This window comes from Mustela nigripes, chromosome 11, assembly GCF_022355385.1.
Source record: "Mustela nigripes isolate SB6536 chromosome 11, MUSNIG.SB6536, whole genome shotgun sequence".
Lineage (NCBI taxonomy): Eukaryota > Metazoa > Chordata > Mammalia > Carnivora > Mustelidae > Mustela > Mustela nigripes.
Window position 1 is genome coordinate 35,743,430 of NC_081567.1, and position 21,236 is coordinate 35,764,665.

At 54.2% G+C, this 21,236-nt stretch overlaps 1 protein-coding gene across 2 annotated transcripts in view; it reads left to right on the forward strand.

Annotated features, from left to right (window-relative positions):
- Positions 1-218: 218 nt before the first annotated feature.
- The window catches only part of LOC132026948 (mitochondrial import inner membrane translocase subunit TIM16), a 66,605-nt gene continuing 45,587 nt past the window's right edge, over positions 219-21,236 (forward strand). The window contains exons 1-6 of one of the 2 annotated variants that reach the window (XM_059415448.1): positions 219-388; positions 2,634-2,730; positions 3,813-3,887; positions 7,533-7,603; positions 7,996-8,179; positions 10,899-10,975. In XM_059415448.1, the coding sequence (XP_059271431.1) occupies positions 329-388; positions 2,634-2,730; positions 3,813-3,887; positions 7,533-7,603; positions 7,996-8,179; positions 10,899-10,975 (564 nt within the window). In that variant the 5' untranslated portion in view covers positions 219-328. The remainder of the gene's footprint in view (positions 389-2,633; positions 2,731-3,812; positions 3,888-7,532; positions 7,604-7,995; positions 8,180-10,898; positions 10,976-21,236) is intronic. The other variant, XM_059415450.1, reaches the window with a different exon arrangement.

A 21,236-nucleotide genomic window follows, 5' to 3' on the forward strand; every position in this document is an offset into this window, starting at 1 on the left:
CCGCGAGGTCGGGGGCGGACAGCGCGCCGCACGTGACCTCCCCGCCCGCGCGGCCAGCCCGCCGGCATTGGGGCGTGGCCCCGCCTGGCGGCCTCGCGGCGATTGGTTGCGGGGCGGGGTCGGCGGCGCTCCCGCCGGGGGAGAAATGCCCGGGGCGGAGCCCGGTGGGCCGGAGCGGGCTGGGATTGGCCGGGGGCGTGCCTGGGCGTGGCCGCGATCGGCCGCGAGCGGGTGGGGCCGGAGGCGGCGGGAGTCGCGGCTGCTGTCCGTGCACCTGAGAGCCGACGCCCGGGTCCTCGAAGCTGCACCCGCCGCCGTCCTCGTCGCCATGAGCCGCTTCAAGGTGTCCAAGTTCCGACACACGGAGGCCCGGCCATCCCGCCGCGAGGTAAGCCCTGCCCTCGGGTCCCTGCGCCCCTCCCCCTACCCCGGACCCCGCTCGGGGACCCCTGAGCCCGTCTGCCCGGGGGCGCCCCCTTCAGGCCCGGGCCCGGCTATTCCGTCGCACTCGGAGGACAGAATCAGGTGATCCCTGGCCGGGTCCCTCTCTGACCGCTCCGTGAGCGCCGCGGTCCCCGGGCTCGCCCGCCTCGCCCCGGGACCCCCGAAGCGGTGTAGCCCGCCCAGCCGCGCCGAGGCCTGAGGCCTGCAAGGCTGCCTGCCTTCTCGGCTTCCGGTCGGCCTCGCCGGGGACCGCGGCTCGGGCGCTGCTGGCACCAGCTCCTCCCTGCCGCCCCGGTCGGCCCTTCCCGGTGCTTGGGTACGGGAGAGATGCCGCTCTCTCCGCTGGCCTTGACGAGTCCGGGTGTGTCAGCCGAAGAGCGGGAGCCCCTCAGTCAGAGGCGCGCCCCTCCCTCGGGTTTCCGCCGGCGCTTCCTTCTCTCAGGGCTGGCGCAAGAGCAGCTCTTCTCTTACTGGGGTGATGCTGCCAGGGTTGGGTGGGGTCTGGGGAAGCCCGAGGAGGTTGAGCCCAGAGGAAGAGCTGAGCCAGGTGTTGGGGCGCCTCGGACCCCCCGGAACGGCAGCCGGCCTCATGAGGGGTGTGCTTCAGAGGTGATGATGCCAGTCCTGCTCTGCTGCTCCCAGTATTATTTGGAAGGCTTAGGAGCTGACCTCTAGTAACTCCATCAGGAGCAAACGCACAGCAGGGTACTGGGGCAGAAGCCCAGTTTTCATCCTCTGGACAGTATTTCCTCTGTACTTCCGTGTGCTCCTGGAACCACAACTGTGAACACCACAGCACTTGACTTCCTCTCTACTGCTAACAGTCTTGTGAGGGAGACTTCCAGCAAGCAGACATGCCTGCAAGGGCGCTGCAAGTTTTAGTAAGTGCCCCAAAGAACACACAGGAAGGGCCGGGATGGAGATGGAGATGAATGGCCACTTGGAGGTTAATCTCCATACAGTAGTCAGGGAAGGCTCCAGGGAAGAAGGTGACATTTAAGCTGAGGCCAGGAGGGTGAGAAGCAGCCAGCTGTGAGAAGAGTGGGGTGGGAAGGAGCCTGGAAAGTGGGCCAGGGTGGATGGAGAGCAGTGATGGGGAAGCAGGCTGTCAGATGGTCCAGAGCAGTCCTGTAGAGTTCAAGGGCCACAGGAAGAAGTTGGGTTGTTTCTGAATGCAGTGGGGAACCATTGTACTAAAAGGTTGAAAGCAAAGCAAGGGGTGGAGAGGTGCTCAGATTTGCATTAATATACCGTCCTTCTGCGTGCAGTAAGCACTCCTTTATGGGTCTGGAGTATACTCAGTGGGCTTTGGGGCTTGTGCCAGGTAGGCCATAGTCCAGCAAAGTAAACAGATGAGCATGGGACCAGGGATTACAGAGAAAGGTTTAAATAGTTTAGGGTAGGGAGATGGGAGGACAGGTGATCTGTTCTCCCTTTAAAGGTATTTCCTATCACTCTGTTTGTACAGTAAACATGAAATAATGCAAGATGATAACCCAGGTAAAAATTGAAATAGAAACTTGCATGGGAGAGGCGGTTTCTGGTGCACTGTGGGTGGGTAGGTTGGGAAACAAGGGTGTTCAGTTTTCAGGTGGCCGAGATGAGTGTCATGCAGTGCTTTAATACCAACAGAGAAAACATTTGGACCTTGCTGATCTTTAGTTTCAGAACGACTCCTTTGCCTTCTGTATGTGGGGGTTTTAACATTATTGCCTTCTCTTGGGAGTGCAATGTTCACCTTTCTGTGAGACCTTGTGGAGAGGCCTTGATTCTTCCCCTTTCTGAGCTTGAGTGTTTTCTCCTGGGGCTTGCAAGGAGACCCCTGTGCTTGGGGGAGGCCTTCGGCCATGCCCTGGAGGAAGTTGAGTCTGTCTTCTGTTTTAGGTGCTCACTTCTGCTTTCTCTGCTTTTCTCTCTCCCTTTTAACAGGAATAACCCCTGGCCTCTTGACTACATTTATGCAGAGCTTCCCTTCTGACAGTCTTCTTCCCCTTATCAGAGAACTGATTTAATAGACCAAATTACTCCGCTGTGATTGAGGTTATCATTTCAGTAATATTTTGCATATCCTAAGGGAGTATGTGAGTGGGCACAGGGTTAGATCCAAAGAAATGCATTTCTAATTGTGCAGCCCCTGCCTTAGTTATGAGCAGAGACCTGGCTGTCACAATTCTTTTCTTTATTTTCAGACCTGGATCAGTGACATTCGAGCAGGAACCACACCCTCATGTGGGAACCAGATCAAATCCAGCTGTCATTTGATTGCATTTAACTCTGACCGTCCAGGTAGGAAGCTGGACATGGATGTGGATGGACATTTAGACATTGTCAGCCTAATAAGGATGGGGAGGAAGGGCAGGCTCATTTCAGACTGGAGGCTTGAAGACTCCTTGTGGGGGTCAGAGGTCAACACCCTGCAGGTCCTTAGACCCCTACAAAGTGGTCAGTGTGCAGAAATGGATTGATTTTGATGCGGTTATATACGCATACTTTGTATAAACTACAATGCCTGTGGTTTTTGTTTTTGTTTTTTAAATTTATTTGAGTGAGACAGACAGTATGAGTGGGAGGGGGAGAGGGAGAAGGAGAGAGAGAATGTCAAGCAGATTCCACACTGAGCATGGTGTCCAACATGGAGCTCAATCCCAGGACCCTGAGATCATGACCAGAGCCGAAACCAAACGTCAGATGCTTAACTGACCGTGTTACCCAGGCGTCCCAGGTTATGGTTTTTAACAGATTGGCCGGGATGACAAGGAGAGGACTATCCTCTTTGTTTTCAGCTATCCCCATATGCTAGCCATTCCTTATCTGGGGGTCTGGGATTGTCTGGAGTCAATAGGAACACCAAGATTTGAAAAGCTCCCCTATGTTAGTTGGGACTTTTTGGTCACTAGTGATGACTTGGACATCAAACTGAGTTAAACAAAATTCAGATAGTTCTTTGGCTGCTGTAAATAAGACATGCAGAGGCTTTGGGCAGAGCCGTATCCAGAGGCTCACACATGCCATCGGCCCTGACCTGTGTCCTATTCTTGAGCTCTGCTGCCCTTGGATGATGGCTTCTTTTTCAAGTAAAGCTGGGGAAATTGGCCACTGGTGGCCCTAAGCTGATCCCATATGACCTACAATGTGAAAAAGAGACAATCTCTTCAATATGTTCTGAACATCTGATGTCACATGTTCTTTCATAGGAAAAGAAAATAATCTTGGATCAATCACTGTGTCCAGGGGGATATTGTCTTATGATTAGTGGAGGCTCTGGGAAGGTCTAAGGCTGAGCTTTTGGGTCTCCTGTCCTCTGGGTGCCCTGGGCAACAGACAGTTCCCATTAGGACTGAAGTCAGAAGCCCACATGTGTTTGACAGGTGTGCTGGGCATCGTGCCTTTGGAAGGCCAAGGAGAGGACAAGAGACACGTGACCTACCTCGGCTGCCATTCAGGTGAGTGGAGACTGGATCAAAAAAGTCTAGAACTTGCTCCTCCCTCCCTGGGTGCAGGGACTCATACTCACCTGAAGCCACAGTCCCTCCTACTATACCTTGCTCTGCCTTTGTACAGTGTCCATATTGGAACGCTGGGTCCTGGTTGAGAATTCCACTTGGGCAGAGAGAGGGGAACCTGAGTGCTCCAGGTTGCCCACCTGAGAGGACGGGGACGGGCCCGGCCAGCACCAGGCTCCAGGCTGATGCCGTGGAGTGCACTGTGGCAGACTCAACCCTCTGGGGTTCTTAGCCCTGCGTCTTCTACTGGAGCCCAGCAGACCACCCCTCACCACCAGGCCTCCTCCTCAGCCAGGCTGCTCAACACCCTTCTAAGAGGGGGCTGTCCGTGATTCAGGGCTGGAGATGGGGCCTCACAAAGAGAGCTTTTGTGAGCCACAGCTGCTTCTGGGGGCAACTGGCAGCCCACCTGGCAGCCCGCCCGCTCCGAGGGAACAGCTCGCTTCTCCCTGGGCTGCGGCAGCCCTGGCCCAGCTGCCTCTTCGCTCCCTGTCCAGCTGCTGCTACGGCTGCGGGCCAGCCCCTTTGGCTTGCATTCCTGCCCCTGCTAGGCTGCCTGGGGGGAAGGAAGAGGGCTGGCCCTAGGTCCCCAGTCTGAGTGTGCGGCTCAGTGTCGGGGTCCAGCTGATGAGGACAGAGGCCAATTAAGTAACCGTGGTGAAGCCTGGTTGAGAGCCCTCGGTGTGCTAAACACGATATCTACACTTTCTCATCTCGTTCTTTCTGAAAGCCTTTCACGACTTTATTGAGGCATCGTTTACGTACCATTGATGTGACTTGTTTTGAGTGAGGAGCTCAATGACTCTTATGGAAGTGACAGAATTGGGCATCCAAAACCCAATTTTAGAACGATTCCCCAGAGGATCTTCCTGCCCCTTTGCGGTTAATCCGTTTCCACCTCCGGCTCCGAAGCCCTGGGCTCCAGCTGATCTACTTTCTGGCTCTGCGGCCAGAGTCTCTGAGCTACTGTCACGGCCAAGTCTGGCTAGCTGCCTGTCTTTGTAAATAGCGTTTTTGGGGACACAGCCACCCTCTTCATTGGCATTCAGCCTGTGACTGCTTTCTCTCAGCAACCACAGAGTTGAGGAGGTGTGACGGAGACCATATGGCCCCCAAGCCCTCAAGTATTCACCGCCTCACCCTTTGCAGCAAACGTTTGCCAGCTTTTGCTCTATGGCCCGGCCTTTTCTGGATGTTTCTCATAAATGGAATCATACTGCGTGGAGTCTCTCAAATCTGGCTTCTTTCACTTAGCATAACCTTCTGAGATTCATCTTTGTTGTAATGCATGGCAAGAGTCTGCTTTCTCATCCATTCTTACACCTTCCTGAAGAAAGTTTTTGTTATTTTTTAAAGATTTATTTATTTGACAGAGAGAAAGCGAGAGCACAAGCATGGGAAGTGGCAAGCAGCCGAGAAGCAGACTTCCTGGGGAGCAGGGAGCCCAATGCGGGGCTCCATCCCAGGACCCTGGGATCATGAACTGAGTCGAAGGCAGACACCTAACAACTGAGCCACTCAGGCGGCCCTGAGCCCTGTATTCTTGATGCATGTTACCCCTCAGGGAGCTGCCCCAGGTTGCTGGTGCCTGCTGGGTAACAAGCCCCATTACTGGGGGGCCTTTGAGGAGAAGCTGGACCAGGCCTCTTTTGATCAGGTGTAGCTCCCTGTGGCCTCAGCTATTCACAGCCTTGCTGGAACGCTGCATGGGGGGCACCTCTAGTTCCTCAGAACCTGCCTTCGAAGCAGCAGGCACCAGTCTGCCCTCCAAGGTGCCACCAGTAGGGGGGAGAGTGCGGTGGGCTGGCCTCTTGTTGCTCCCCTGCCTTTCGGGGGTGCCTTCTGCCTCCTGGCTCAGGGCCAGGTGCCCTTCAGCCCAGCTGCCCAGGCAGCAGGGGGCTGGGAGGTGTTTCAGAGTGTTCCTGTGGTCTGGGCTGTGGGGTGGCTGGGGACTTGCTCCAACCTGGGAAGGGTAGTGTAGTGCTGTGCTGAGGGAATAGGTTCTGAAACCAGACTGACCGCCCAGCCTTGTCCTTTCTTAGATGTGTGGCTCTGGGCAAGTTACTTAAACCCCTTCTGTGCTCACGTCCTCATCCCCCCTGTTGGGGATCACACCACAGTGCCATCCTGAGGGGTCGCTGTGAGGATTTGATGAGATAAATGCATGCAAAGGACACAGGCCTGCCAGCCAGCTGAGTACTCAGGTTGACCATGTCCCTGGTTCTTGTTCCCTTGGGGACGCCAGCTTGCTCATGCTGGCTGCAGCACCCAGCTGGGCCCTGCCCTGCCCTGTCCCGTGCAGACCTCACAGTCAGGGTGGCAGGGCTTCCAGGTATCCAGAACAGGGCTGTCCCAAGGGGTGCCTGTCTTCATCTGCCCCTTCTCTTTTCTGTTTTGGCTGGGATGCCTGGAGTCTGGCTGTGGCCCGAGAGGAACACAGACTTGCTTGACCCCCAGTGGAGGCAGGCTGCAGAGATAGTCGCTCCGCTCCTTCCTCTGGGGACGCAAGCCTGGCCAGAATGCTCATAGTTCCCTGCCACCCCCCACACTGAGCCCTGACCTCCTCACCCTCCTCCTGAGATTCAGGAAATGGGGGTTTCCCCTCAGGGCTGTGGCTCACTCTGTGTGTCCCTGTCTCCCCCTCCTGGCCTTCCAGAGGTGAGCAGCTCTGGTTCTTGGGTTGCAAAGAACTGAGACCAACTCCAGCTTGCTTTGGCCAAAAAGGGATTTAGAGGAGAGCTTCTAGAGCTGAAGGCCTGGGGAATTTCCAAAACCGAAGGAGCAGCTGGACATGCAGGCCTGCGGAGAGTCCTGGCACGGGAGCCGAAGGCTCCCTCCCGGCTGGCTGCCCTCCACCCCACCCAGGCCAGTCCCTGAGGCACCCTGTCACGAGGCCTCCCAATTCCTGGTTTAATTCCCTTAAGAGAGAAGCCAGTCGCTTCTGTGGCCCCCCACCCCCCCGGTGCAGTCTCGAGGGGCAGAGAACTCCAAGCTTGCACGTGTCACCCAGATGCCGGCTTCCCTGATGTCCTTGATGTTCTGACCTGTTCTAGTCCTGCATGTTCTTCAGGGCTCCCTGCATCTCCTCCATGAAGCTGCCCTGAGCCCTGACCTGAGAGGCCCCGCACTCAGCCCACCTCTTGTTCTGTCTGCAGAGACGCGTGTGTGTCTCGCTGGGGCGGTGCTGAGGGTCTGTCAGGGCTGGGTGGTGTCTGTCCATCTCGTGAATCCCTCGTGGGTTGACACTCGCATTCTTTCACACGTTTGCGGGCCGGGCCCTGCACTGGGCTCTGGATCTGGGGCAAATGCAGGTACTTGGGGTTTTGAGGAGCTTCCTGCCTGTCATCGTGCTGACATCCTGATGCCAGGGCCTCTTTGCCTATCCTGGGGGATGTGTATCACAGGCGGGAATTTCCAGTGTGACTTTCCTCGTGGACTTTCAGCCTGCCGCCATGTGGGCGGAGTTGTCCCCACCTCTGAAATCCCGGGCTGTGGTTCCTCACCTTGGGGAGATATCCTATTGGGCTGGAACCGAAGTTCTGGGAAGTTCTCGCCAGGCCTGTGTCAGCCATTGCTTTCCTACAGACCTGGTCACAGACTTGGACTTCTCTCCCTTTGATGACTTCCTCCTGGCCACGGGTTCAGCTGACAGGACGGTGAGTGGACCTGCTGGATGAGCTGCTTGATGTCCCTCCCAGTACCCTCCAGGGCCCTTGGCTCCTGCACAGGCCTCCAGAGCTGGGTTAGCCCAGATCCTCAGTTCCTCAGCCTACACTGGCTCCAGCATGCTCCCGTGACTTTGGCAGGAGCTGTGGCCCTGACTTGCTGTCCCGTTGCTGGGCTGCCTGAGGAGAGCAGGGCTGGGGTGGTGTGGGACACTGGAAGGGATGGACCAGAGCCCCTGCCCCGTGTCTCTGCCCCTCCCCGCACCGACACCCCTGATGACATGCTGCAATCTTGGGCTGGATTACCTTGTCTTCTCATGGGATACACGGTTCCTGTGCCCAAGTACCACCGCCTGGGCTCACGGACTTCCTCCTTCCCGCAGGTGAAGCTGTGGTGCCTGCCTGCCACTGGCCAGGCGCTGCCCTCGGTGCCTGGGCTGGTGCTGGGCCCGGAACCCGTGCAGGTGGATGGGCTGCAGTTCCATCCCACCGCTGACGGCGTCCTGGTGAGCGCAGCGGGCACGGCCGTGAAGCTCTGGGACGTGGTCAAGCAGCAGCCCCTCACAGGTACAGGCCGCACTGGCCGCCCTCCCCGGGCAGCCCCCGTCCGGACGGCACGCTGTCGCCCTCTGTGTTCCTTAACGTGAATTCCAGGATACGTGTTAACGGCTCGTGTGTCAGTGATAGGAAAGGTGGTGAGAGTCTAGCAGATGTATCCCAAATGCTCCGTCCCACTTCCTGTAGGCATGTATTTTCATTTCGTGAAATTGTTTTTCCTCCCTATGCCCAAGTACCTTTCTTAGTGTTGCTTCTTGAGTGTTATGTCAGTTCAATTTTGAAAGCAAACTTCTGGCTGCCTCTCTGCCAGACGAGGGTTCTGCTGTCTTGCAGCCCCTTCCCCGAAGCTTCTCCACTGGTTTTCACGGCTGAGCCTGTCTTGGTGCGTTCCAAGTCTGGCTGCTCTAAGCTGCCCCCGCAGCCAGGGTGCCTTACAAACAAACAACAGGAATTCATTGCTCGTGGCTCTGGAGCCTGGAGGTCCAAGGTCAGGGTGCCAGCCAACTCGGTGTTTCGTGAGAACCTGCTTCCGGGTCACTGATGGCTGTTCCAGTGCTTTGTCCTCACCTGGCAGAAGGGATGAGGGGGCTCTCAGGACCTCTTATACGGTCACTGATGTGGCTCAGGAGGCTCCACCCTCGTGACCCGGTCACCTCTCTGAGGCCCTGCCTCCAGACCCCGTCCCAGCTGGAGTTAGGCTTCAGTGTGGGGGGGACACAAACATTCAGACCAGCACAGATGATGACAGCTTTGGGTCAGATTCCTCAGCGAATGGTTGTGACCCCGTGACCCATGCAGAGGCCTAGCGTTCTGTGGTGATGCCCCGGTGTCATTTCTGCCGAGGCCCTGATACGCGCATGCCCTGTTTAGGGCAAAGACAGGGCTCCGAGAGCTAAAGGATAGCCTTGCCTTATAGGGCTGTCTGGGGAGCATCCAGCATGGGTCAGGCTCACCGAGGTGAGATCCCTACCTCTGGGGCTGGGACCAAGGGGGCAACTGAGGGCCGCTGTGAATTACCCAGCTCCTGGTACCATCCAGGAGACCGGTCTGGCCTTTGAAGCAGAGGGGACGGTCACCAGGCAGTCTGTCAGTAGGAGGTCACCCAGCTGTAACTGCTGTGTCTTGAGCACTCTCAGCCCTGGACAGTGCTGAGGCCTTCCTGCCAACAGTGGTTCCACAGGCCACCGCTGCCATTCCCATGTGACAGATGAGGTTAAACAATGGGGTCCAGCCCATGGAGCACGTGGGCAGCAGGGCCTGGGTTAGTCCCGGGGGAGGAAGCCCGGGCAGAGTGGTTATCTGCTGCCGCAGAACCGATTATCCCAGAACATAGAGGCTTAGAATATTTATGAACATTTATTATCTCACAGTTTCTGAGGGTCAGAGATTCGGGAGCTGCTCAGCTGGGTGGTCCCAGCTCAGGGTCTCTTACGAGGTTGTGACTGAGACATTGGCTTCCTCATCAGGAGACTTGACTGAGGCAGGAGGCTCCGCTTCTCAGAGGGTTTGCAGACATGGTGCTGGCTATGAGGAGAACATCTCAGTCCCCGCCACAGCCTGAGGCTGGCTGCCTCTGGTGGACCACCACGGGGCAGGGAGCAGGGAGGAAGCGGCAGTGCCTTCCATGGCCCAGCTTTGCAAGTCACACGCCTCCATGTGCTCTTGACTGTCTTCAGTAGAAACGAGTTACTAAGCCTGGCTCCACTCAAGGGGGAGGAAATGGGGCTCCACATTTGGAAGAGAGCGTGCCTTGGAGCCCGAGGGCTGCCGTAATGAAAGCACCACAACCTGGATGACTTCAAGTCACAGAGACTTCCTGTCTCACAGTCTGGAGAGTGGAAGTCTGGAACCCAGGGGTCCGGGCACGGTGGCACCTTCTGAGGGCAATGAGGGCGAGTCTGTCCCAGGCCCTCCAGGCATCCCTCGGTTTGTATGTGGTGTCTTCTCCCTGTCTTCTTCACTGTGCATGTCTGACTGTGCATCCATGTTTCCTTTTCCACGAGGACCAGTCCTACTGGACTAGGACCCATCCTGAACAATATCAGCTTAAGCTGATCTTCTAAAAAGACTGTTTTCAAAGAAAGGTACGGCATGGGTGCTGAGGGTTAGGACGTCAGCATCTTTTTTTTTTTCCTTTTAAGTTTATTTATTTATTTATTTTTAAGTAATCTCTCTACCCAGTGTGGGGCTTGAACTCCCAACCCTGAGACCAAGAAGTCACATGCTCTTCCAACATCGCCAGCCAGGCATCCCAGCATCTTTTTGTGGGGAGACCGTGCAACCTCTAATAGAACGAGCATCCCATAATTCGTGGGCGTATTTTAAAACTGTCATGCTGGGGGAGGAGCAAGGATGGCCCAAGCAGAGGCCTGGGGTGGAAATGTGTGTGTCCTGGCCACGAGCTGGTGTGACTCAGTCGGGCTGGACGTTAGTCTGGGTGGGACGTGAGAGCTGGGCTGAGTGAGGGTAGGGAGGCTCAGAAGGTTTTAGAGTAGAAGTGTGGCCCGATGTGGGCAGGGCTGAAGGAAGAAGTCTAGGCGCAGTGCAGGGAGATGGTGGAGGAAGATGCTGGCCTTGCTCCTCCCACTCAAGAGAGAGCTTGCAGCTGCTGCCTCCACCCTGGGCACCTGAGCTGGGCCCTCCTGTGCCCACTTACCTGGTGCCCCCATTGCCTGGGACAGCGTGGGGAGACCTTGGACCCCCTCCTAACCTTGCTGCTTCTCTGCAGAGCTGGCGGCCCATGGGGACCTGGTGCAGGGTGTTGTCTGGAGCCGGGACGGAGCCCTGGTGGGCACGACATGCAAGGTAAGTCTTGGGGAAATGCCCGTGGTATGGACTGAGGCGTGCCGGCTCTGTGCGGGGATATCACGCTGGGAACCGCATGTCCTGGGCTGTCCCTGGCGGGTTTGGCGATATTTACCAGTCAGGAAAGCGCTTAGGCCCGGAGCATTTGTGAATCTCCTCTCCCCACCTTAGCTGCTCTCACTTTCAGCTTCACATTTGCATCCGGAAACCCTCACACCTCTTTGCTACTAGGATATGGGGTCCCTATCAGATCGGGGCTCAAATTAGGTCCCGTGCTAGCCCCACCCCCAACCCTGGTGTCTGTGTTTGGCTCCCCTCCACCCTCAGCCCACCTCATCGGACTGCTGTGTGCTTTGTCCATACCACTGTCCTTCCCAGAGGGTTGTGTTGAGCAGCAGCCATGCACAGGGTGTGGTGCCGGCCCCCACATGCTGTCAGCAGGCCTCTGGGTCCTCACAGGGCCAGGCCCTGTGCCCACCGGGTCCCCTGCTGGTGAGAGTAGCCAACATGGCCCAAGGCATCATACAGATGAAAAGATCAGTGTGAACTGTGACAGGGCTCTGAGAGAGGGACACGAGGAGCTCTGAGCTGATAGAGAGACCGGGGGCTTGGTCTCAGGCAGGGGCCTGGGAAGGGAGGGTTACTGGGGTTGGATGGGGAGAGTTTGGCAGAGTAGCGATAGATGTAGGCCTAGAAGGGGCTGGGGGCAGAGAGCAGTGGGCGAGGCTGGAGGCTTGCGCACAGGGTGACACTTGTTACCGTAGAAGCAGCAGGAGAACCTGGGATGTTTAAAGCCAGAGAGGGGCTGTGGCGTGAGGTGAGCAGATTGGTATTTTGAAAGCTTCCCAGTTGCAGTGTGGACAGAACATTGTAGGGATGGGCGGTACCTAAAAGGGTTGGTAGGCCACCTCCTGGGGGAGGCAGATGGGTTGATGCAGAGAAGTTTGGGGGACATGGAGGGGACATGGGCTGGTGCTGGCTGGGGTGAGGTTTGGGGGGGTCATGAGGCTGGTTCCAGGGTTGCAGTTTGGAGGGGAGGCCTGCCGTCCAGACAGGGAGCTTCTAGGGGTAATTCTCGGCCTATAGGCTAGTGGGGGTCTGGAATGTCATAGACTGGAGCTCTGGGCATCCATGTGAGCTGAGGGTGAGAGGACAGGTGGCATCTGCATTGCAGGACACCTACCAGGGGAAAGAGGGGTGTCCCCCAAGCAGGAGAGAGGAGGGTGAGAGGAGGGTGGTAGAGTGAGCCTGGAGAAAGGGTCAGAATCTGTGCAGCAGAAGCAGGGAGCCACCCTGTGGCAGGACAGAAGCCGAGACAGGCTGACAGTCTATGCCCCTAGGCCCAGGGCAACAGGGTCCCTGAGGGAGGTGGCTGGGGATCTCTGGAAGAGTCTGCTGGGGGTGAATAACACTGATCTGTTGGATTTGGGGAGATGGGTGATCTTCGGGACTTCTGGGGATGTGCTGTGTCTTAGAGCCACTCATGAAGGATGGGAAGATGGCAGAGTCTGCAAAGGCTCCTCTGGCGGCTAGCTGTCAGGGGGAGGCGCGGGGGGCTTCTCTTACAGAGAAAATGTGGGGTCTCCATACTTGGGGATCCTGTTTACAAACTTCTGTGCTTTCTCAGAACACCCGTTTCCCAGGGTTTTTTTTTTTTAAGACTATCGACTGATTTTAGAGAGTGAGAGTACACAAGTGGAGGGGGGCAGAAGGAGAGAGAGAATGTCAAGCAGACTCCACGCTGAGCTGGGAGCCCGATGCAAGGCTCGATCTTCGGACCTTGAGATAATGACCTGAGCTGAAATCAAAAGTTGGATGCTGGGGTGCCTGGGTGGCTCAGTGGGTTAAGGCCTCTGCCTTCGGCTCAGATCATGATCCTAGGGTCCTGGGGTTGAGCCCTGCATCAGGCTCTCTGCCGGTGGGGAGCCTGCTTCCCCCGCTCTCTCTGCCTGCTTCTCTGCCTACTTGTGATCTGTCTGTCGAATAAATAAATAAAATCTTAAAAAAAAAAAACAAGTTGGATGCTCAAATCGACTGAGTCACCCAGGCACCATAAACCCCCCCACCCCAGTTTTTTTAATCAGCTTTTCCCCCCATTCAGTTCATCAGACAGTAGGTTCTAGACATTGGCCTATGCTCTGCGGTCCATGGGGCTGCCAGCCCCGAAGGAGCCCCTGCTGGAAGGCAGTGTGGTTCTCTTACTCAGTCTCCATACAGGAGAGCATGGCTTCCCAGAGACAATGAGGTTGGGCCTGCCCTCATTGAGGAGGAGGGGACAGGGTTGGGACCTCCCCCTCCCCCTCCAGTGAGAAGCCCTCCCTGCCCTGCATTTCCACACCCTTCGCTGGTGTGTGAGAGAGAGGTGCACAGAAGGAGACCTGGAGGGACGGAAGAAGATGGTCTCGGGAAATTCTTGCTTTATGGTGACCAAAGTGCAGTCGTTTGTACTTATTTCACTAACTTGAGAGAGCAGTGGAAAAGTAAAGAAAAAACTATCACCTGTGATCCTCCCCCCAGGGGCCGTACCAGTCACCATTTTGACATCTCTCTCTCTGATCCCTTCTGAGGCATGTCTCTCTGTATGTGTGGAGGTCACGCCCCCAGGTTCTCCACCCCGCCCTTTCTGTTCTGCATAAAAATGCGTTCTTCGTTCCACCAGTAATGGAACAAACATACAAAATACCTTATCGTATAAGTTTACCAATTTACTCGTTTCATAGGTTGTAACGTCTGAATATATTTGTATATAGATTTTTGTTTCTTGGGGTGCCTATGGAGCAGTCGGAGAGGCACCTTCCTTTCACAGAGCTCACAGCCCAGCGTGGTTGATTCGGTTTTTGCTGTGGCTCCATAAAGATGGATTAGGACGCAGGGATGTCTCCCGGGGTTTCTGCTGCATTAGAAGCGGCCGGGTGTGGAGTGTCCACAGGAGGAGCTGCAGGCAGCTACAGTCCACGGGAGGTGGGGTGGGCTGAGGGCAAGTACAAGGCCAGGTGAGAGCAGTGGGTGTGGTGTGTGGGGGATGCGGCATGAGGGGGTGGCGTGGTCAGATGGCACCGTGGCGGTGGGACAGGATGGGACATGGGGAAATGGTAAGGAGCATTGCAGCTCCTGGGAGAGGGGGCGGTGCTGGAGTCAGGCCTTGGTGGTTAGGTGACAGACCTTGTTCGTGGGGAGGAGATAGGCGTGATTTCCCAGGAGGGTATGGTGGAGCGGGGAGGAGGACCCAGAGTGTGGGGAAGAGGCTGTCAGGTGTGGGGATTTCATGTGCAGGGTTGACTGAGGAAGTGTTCAGGAGCTGTCCAGCCCCTCTCCCCAGGGATTGGAGCCTCATTTACCACCTAGTTCGGAGGGTGAGGTGGGATGAAGAGCTACCCAGCTGAGAAAGCCCTGTTGTGTCCTGCCCCTTCCTATTGGCGTGATGACTCAGCTTCTTGCCTGCCGGTGTCCCTGGAGGAAGAATAAGTGTGGTGAGGCCACAGCTCAATGCAGAGGACCTCCGCGTCCCCTCTAGACCCAGGGAACCTAAAGTTGTAGGGAGGAACAACGCAGATTTCCCGAGTGGGTCCCTGGAGTGGAGCCCTCCCCCAGCGCCCCCACTCTCCACACTGTTCCTGGACCTAGGGGCTTTCCCTGTGGGGACACAGTACCTTACGATGCCGTTGTCAGGGTTCAGCGTCCTGGAGGGGACGCTGGCCCAGCAGGGTGTGACTGCCACTCTCATGACCTGCCAGCGCTGTCTTGGGGCACCAGAGTCCTGCGTTCACTGCCACCCGCTTCTGTTTTAAGGGGTATCCTAAGGGTCCTGGATGGGTGTGTCAAATGCAAAAACCTATGGGGAATGGTGCAGAAGGGGAGGCCACCCCGTGACTGCAGATTAAAAGGAGGTGCCCATGGGCTCATCCTGAGCATTGAGGGAGCCAGTGAGGGGGCCCGCCCTCAGCAGGCAGGAGCCTGCGCCCTCCTTTGCCAGTGGTTGCAAACTAGCTCTGGGTTTACACACAGCGCTGCCTGAGTCAGGTGGGGTATGGGAAACACTCTGCTTCCTCCCAGAGCCTCCCGCTCTGCACACCGTTTCCCACCTGGCTGTCTGCTTCTGCCTCCCAGGACCCGTGATTCCCTCCAGGTCCCACAGAAGCCCCTTCTGCTCCCTTCCCAGCTCTTCCCACTAAGGGAAAGGCAGGCAGCCGCTAGGGGGCGCGCTGGCCTCATGGATAGTCCAACCAGCTGTGCTCTCGCTCGGCGTGCTCTGGTCGTGCCTGTGAGCCCAGGGGTATGTGCCCCTCCATAGCCCAGTGCTATACCCCCCCTGCCGTGGCCCAGTCTCTGGCGCCAAGTGTGACCCCTGGTGTGGATCCAGTGTCGAGCTCCGGCATTTGCTGGCCCGGCTGCCTTTGGGGAGTACCCAGTGTGGCAAGAATTGGGACTTTGACCCGTGAGAGGTGCTGCCATCAGTGATCCTCTTAAGCCTCAGGGGTTTGCCCACATCACCGAGCCCGTAGGTGGTGGAGCTGGTGTCCAAACCCAGGCCCTTGGGCTCTCCATGGGGCTCTGTTGCTTAGCTGGGAGTGAGTGGCCTTTGCTGCCAGGAGGCATCTTCTCTTTCTTTTTTCTTTTTTGCCTTTCTATATTTTCTTTCTTTTTTATCTATTTAAAAGATTTTATTTATTTATTTGACAGACATCACAAGTAGGCAGAGAGTCAGGCAGAGGCGGGGGAAGCAGAATCCCTGCCCAGCAAAGAACCTGATGCGGGGCTCGATCCCAGGACCCTGAGACCATGACCTGAGCCAAATGCAGAGGTTTTAACCCACTGAGCCACCCAGGTTCCCCAATATATTTTCTTTCTTTCTTTATTTCCACGTACTGTGTTACCCAGTGTGGGGCCCAAACTCACAGCCCTGAGCTCAAGAGTCGCATAGTTCACCGACTGAGCCAGCCCGGCACCACAAAGAGGCATTCTGTCTTGCCCACCATCTCTCAAGATCCTTTGTCTCTCACAGTCTCACTGTCTCTCCTATTCTCTGCCTCTTGCTGTCCTGTCTCTGTTCTCCATCTCTAGTGGTCCTCTCTCTCCGTCTTACTCCGTGTTTCATTGTTCTTTCTGCTTCTTTGGGTCCTGTGTATCTCTCTGTCCTCTTTTGTCTGTCTCGACATCGCATCCTCCTGCAGAGCTGTGGAGTGGCGTGGACTGGTGCTCCTGCACAGTCAGCTGGTTCCTGGCCTGGGCCTGCTTCCCACGTGGCACAGGGCAAGTGCTCAGTGAACGGCAGCTGTGAGGACTTTACCAGGAGTGACCCAAGAGCCCTGGGATCCCACCAGGTGCATCAGGGAGACCTGGGACTGGTCTGCCAGGGGAGGCCGGGCTTTCGAGGCCTCTGGGCTGGCCCCCCCCTTCTCCAGTTGTGCTCTCACCCACCGCCCCCTCCATTCCCACCACCTTGTCTTGGCCTTGTCTTCCCCTTCACATCACATGTCAGCAACTTCCTGCTTCCACATCTTCGTTCATGCATTTCCACTTCCTGTGAATACTTTCCCCTTCCCAGTGCAAGCTCTGCTTGTCCTTGGAGGTTCGTCTCAGGTCTGAGTTTCTCTTCGCAGTTCCCCGTGACCACTTGTGGGTTGCAGAGTCCAGTACTGGGCACGGACTGCTTGCAGCCCTGCCTCCCAAGCACCTGGGCCGGAACCAGGCAGAAACCAAGCAGGCAGTACAAGAGTTCCCATATCCGTCCTCCTCCCATCTGGTCTCATGTTGGTTGGGATGCTGTGTCTGTTATGGTTAAACCAATTTTGCCACATTAACTAAAGGCCGGAGTTTACAAGAGACTTCACTCTTGGTGTTGCATTGTAGGGGTTTCCACAAGTGCAGGACATCAGCCGTCCACATGACAACATTGTGCAGAATCGCTGCTCTGCCCTAAAAGTGCCCTGGGCTTCACCCCTATCCCTCCCTCTGTCTCCCGAACCACTGGCAACCACCAACTCCTTTGCTATCTTTGTGAGATTTGCCTTTTCCCTAATGTCATACTGCTGGAATCACACAACATACAGCCTCTCCAGATTGGCGTCTTTAACTTAGTAATGTACATTTATGGGCGTTTCCTGTCTTTTGGTGGGCTGGCGGCTGTTTCTTTATGGTGGTAAAAAACATATCATAAAATTTACTGTCTTAACCCTTTTTTTTTTTTTAAAAGATTTTATTTATTCATTTGACAGACAGAGATCACAAGTAGGCAGAGAGGCAGGCAGAGAGAGAGAGGAGAAAGCAGGTTCCCTGCCGAGCAGAGAGCCCGATGTGAGGCTCGATCCCAGGACCCTGGGATCATGACCTGAGCCGAAGGCAGAGGCCTCAACCCACTGAGCCACCCAGGCGCCCCTACCGTCTTAACCCTTTTTAAGTAGACAGTTAGGTGAAGTTTACTTACATTGCTGTGCAGCAGATCTCCTGAACTGAAACCCCATACCCACACCCATTAAACAACAGCTTCCCTTTGCCACCCCCCAGCCCCCGCCTTCAGTAAGTACCATTCTCCACTCCATATCTGTGATGTGGACCTGCTTAGACACCTCCCATAGGTGGACCCATATACTATTCGTCTTTTTGTGACTGGCTGGTGTCATTTACCAAAATGTCCTCCAGGTTCATCTGTGTTGTGGCATGGGATGGGAACTTTTTCCTGGCTGTATAATATTCCCCTGTACATGTGTTTGCGCACTCCTCTGTCAGAGGACACTCGAGTGGCCCCCGTCTGTCAGCCGTTGTGCAGAACGCTGCCGTGAGTGCTGTGAATGATAACGTGACCCTCTTTTTACTTCCCTGGGGGAGGTACTCACAGTGGAATTGCCGGGTCATAAGGGAATTCTATTTTTACTTTCTTGAGGAACTCTCACATTGTTTTCCACAGTGGCTGTACCATGAGGGTTCCCACTTTTCCAGGTCCTCGCCAATGCTTGTTTCCTGAGTTTTTGACAGGGCCCATTCTAACGGGTGTGAGGTGATCATCCGTTGTGGTTTTACTTTGCGTTCCTCTGACGATTAGTGATGGTAAACATCTTTTTGTATATTTCTTGGCCATTGGTCTACCTTTGGAGAATTATCTGTTCAAGTCCTTTGCCCGTTTTTTAAAGTGAGCTATTTAACTTTTTTGTGGCTGTACGAATTCTTCGTTTGTTCTGGATACTAATCCCTTATCGAGACATGATCTGCCGACCTCTTCTCCATTCCCTTTGGATGACTCTTAACTCTGCTGATTGCATCCTTTGAGGAACAAAAGTTAAGTTTGTTGTAGTCCTGCTTGTCTGTTTTTGCTTTTGTTCCCTGTGCTTTTACTGTCCTGTGCAGGAAATCATTACCAAATCTGACATCGTGAAGCTCTTTACCTAGGCCTTCTTCTAGAAGTTTTATGGTTTGGCCTCTTAGTCCTTCTCTTTATCACTGCACAGTATTCCATTGTGTGAATGCACCACAGCTGATCTTTTCTGCTGTTGAGGGACGTGCTGATGGCTTCCACTTCTTTGCAACTTTAAAAGTGTCCTAAACATTTATACGGGCATAAGTTCCTTTTAAAATATTTTGTTTGAGAGAGAGAGAGCACGAGTGTGCTCATACAAGCGCAGGGAAAAGGCAGAAGGAGAGAGGCAAGCGGACTCCCCACTGAGCATGGAGCCTGAGGCGGGGCTTGACGGGGGGCTTAATGTGGGGCTCCATGCAGGACTGGATCCCAAGACCCTGAGATCATGAGCTGAGCTGAAGGCAGACGCTTAACCGACTGAGCCACCCAGGCGGCCCAAGAGTATTTCTAGCTTTATAAGAAGCTGCCAGGCTGGCTTCTAAAGTTGCTGTTCCATTTGTATTCCAATCAGCAAATAAGAGTTTCTGTTTCTCCGTAATCTTGCCAGCATCTGATGATACCATTTTTTTTAAAAAGATTTTATTTATTTACTTGAGAGAGAGACAGTGAGAGAGAGCATTAACGAGGAGAAGGTCAGAGAGAGAAGCAGACTCCCCATGGAGCTGGGAGCCTGATGCGGGACTCAATCCCAGGACTCCAGGATCATGACCTGAGCCGAAGGCAGTCGTCCAACCAACTGAGCCACCCAGGCGTCCCCTGATGATACCATTTTAAAAAATTTTAGCCATTCTAATAGGTGTGGCGTGGTAATTCACTGTTGTTTAAGTTTATAATTCCCTATGAGATGTGATATTAAACATCTTTTCATGTGTTCACTTTTCATTTTGTGTGTCTTTTTTGGTGGGGTGTTCATTCAGGTCTTTTAACCACTTTTTTAAAAAAAAGACTTTATTTAATTTATTTGACAGAGAGAGAGAGATCACAAGTAGGTAGAGAGGCAGGCAGAGAGAGAAGGGGGAAACAGGCTCACCGCTGAGCAGAGAGCCCCATGCAGGGCTCGATCCCAGGACCCTGGGATCATGTCCTGAACCAAAGGCAGAGGCTTAATCCACTGAGCCACCCAGGCACCCCATTTTGCCCACTTTTTTAATTGGGTTGTTTTCTTATTTTTGAGTTTTAAATGTTCTTTGTATATTTGGGATACAAGTCTTCTCTCAGATACGTGCCTGCAAGTATTTTCTCCCAGTCTGTGGCTTGTCTTTTCATTGTTTTAACAGTGTCTCTGTGGACCAGAAGTGTATGATTTTAATGAAATCCAGTTTTATCTTAAACAGGTCATACTTTCAGTGTTGTATCTAAAAAGTCCTTGCCAGGCGCCTGGGTGTCTCATTTGGTTAAGAGACTGCCTTCGGCTCAGGTCATGATCCTGGAGTCCCGGGATTGAGTCCCATATCAGGCTCTCTGCTCAGCAGGGAGTCTGCTTCTCCCTCATTCTCCTTTTTGTGCTCTCTCTCATTTTCAAATAAATAAATAAAATCTTTTAAAAAATTAAAAATTAAAAATATTGGAAGTTCTTGCCAGGGACACCTGGGTGGCTCCATTGGTTAAGTGTCCATTACTTGGTTTCGGTTCAGGTCATGATCTCAGGGTTGGAAGACAGAGTTCCATGTCAGGTTCTACTCTGCTCAGTGCGGAGTCTGCCTGGGATTCATTCCGCCTCCATGTTGGTCCCTTTCTGCCCCTACCCAGCTTGCTTGCAAGCACTCTTTCTTTCTCTCTCTCTCTCAAAAAAAAAAGCTTTAAAAAAAGAGAAAGGAAAGAAAGTGAATTAAAAGTAAATAGATAACCCTTGCCAAATCCAGGGTCACCCAGAGTTTCTCCTGTATTATCTCCTAGAGCTTTTATAGGTTTGTATTTTACAGGTAGGTCTGTGATCCCTTTCGAGTTCACTTCTGTAAAAGATGTAAAGTCTCTGTGGATTCATCCTTTTGGATGTGGATGTGGAGTTTTTCTAGTACCATTTGTTGAAAAGACCGTCCTTTCTCAAACGTATTGCTTTCACTTCTTTGTCAAATATTGGCTGATTGTATTTGTGGAGTTCTGGCTCTGGGCTGTCCTCTCCTTTTTTTTTTTTTTTAAAGATTTTATTTATTTATTTGACAGAGAGAGAGATTACAGGTAGGTAGAGAGGCTGGCAGAGAGAGAGAGAGAGAGAGAGAGAAGCAGGCTCCCCGCCGAGCAGAGAGCCCGATGTGGGACTCGATCCCAGGACCCCGAGATCATGACCTGAGCCGAAGGCAGCGGCTTAACTCACTGAGCCACCCAAGCACCCCTTCACACATTGTTTTAGAGATCGAATCTTCATTATGTTTCTGCATGGCTATCCTCAGTTGACGTTAGGGGAGAGGGTAGATGGAATAAGGCACACACACACACCCAAAGCTTTGAATATAGAAAGTGGAACCATGATTCAAGGAATATACAGGTGGTCTCTAGAAACTAGACAAAGGAACAGATTCTCCCCTGTCTTTATTTTTTTTTTTTTAAACTTTTTTTTTTTTTAAAGATTTTATTTATTTATTTGACAGAGAGAGAGATTACAGGTAGGTAGAGAGGCTGGCAGAGAGAGAGAGAGAGAGAGAGAGAAGCAGGCTCCCCGCCGAGCAGAGAGCCCGATGTGGGACTCGATCCCAGGACCCCGAGATCATGACCTGAGCCGAAGGCAGCGGCTTAAACCACTGAGCCACCCAGGCGCCCCTGGGCTGTCCTCTTCTTTTGATCTCTTGTCCTTACGCCAGCACTATACTGTCTTGGTTAGCAGAGCTTTAGAATAAAGTCGGGCCCTGTCTGTCCTTCGACTTGGTCTTCTCCTTCAGGATTGTGTTGACTGTGCATTTTCTGCCTGTCCAT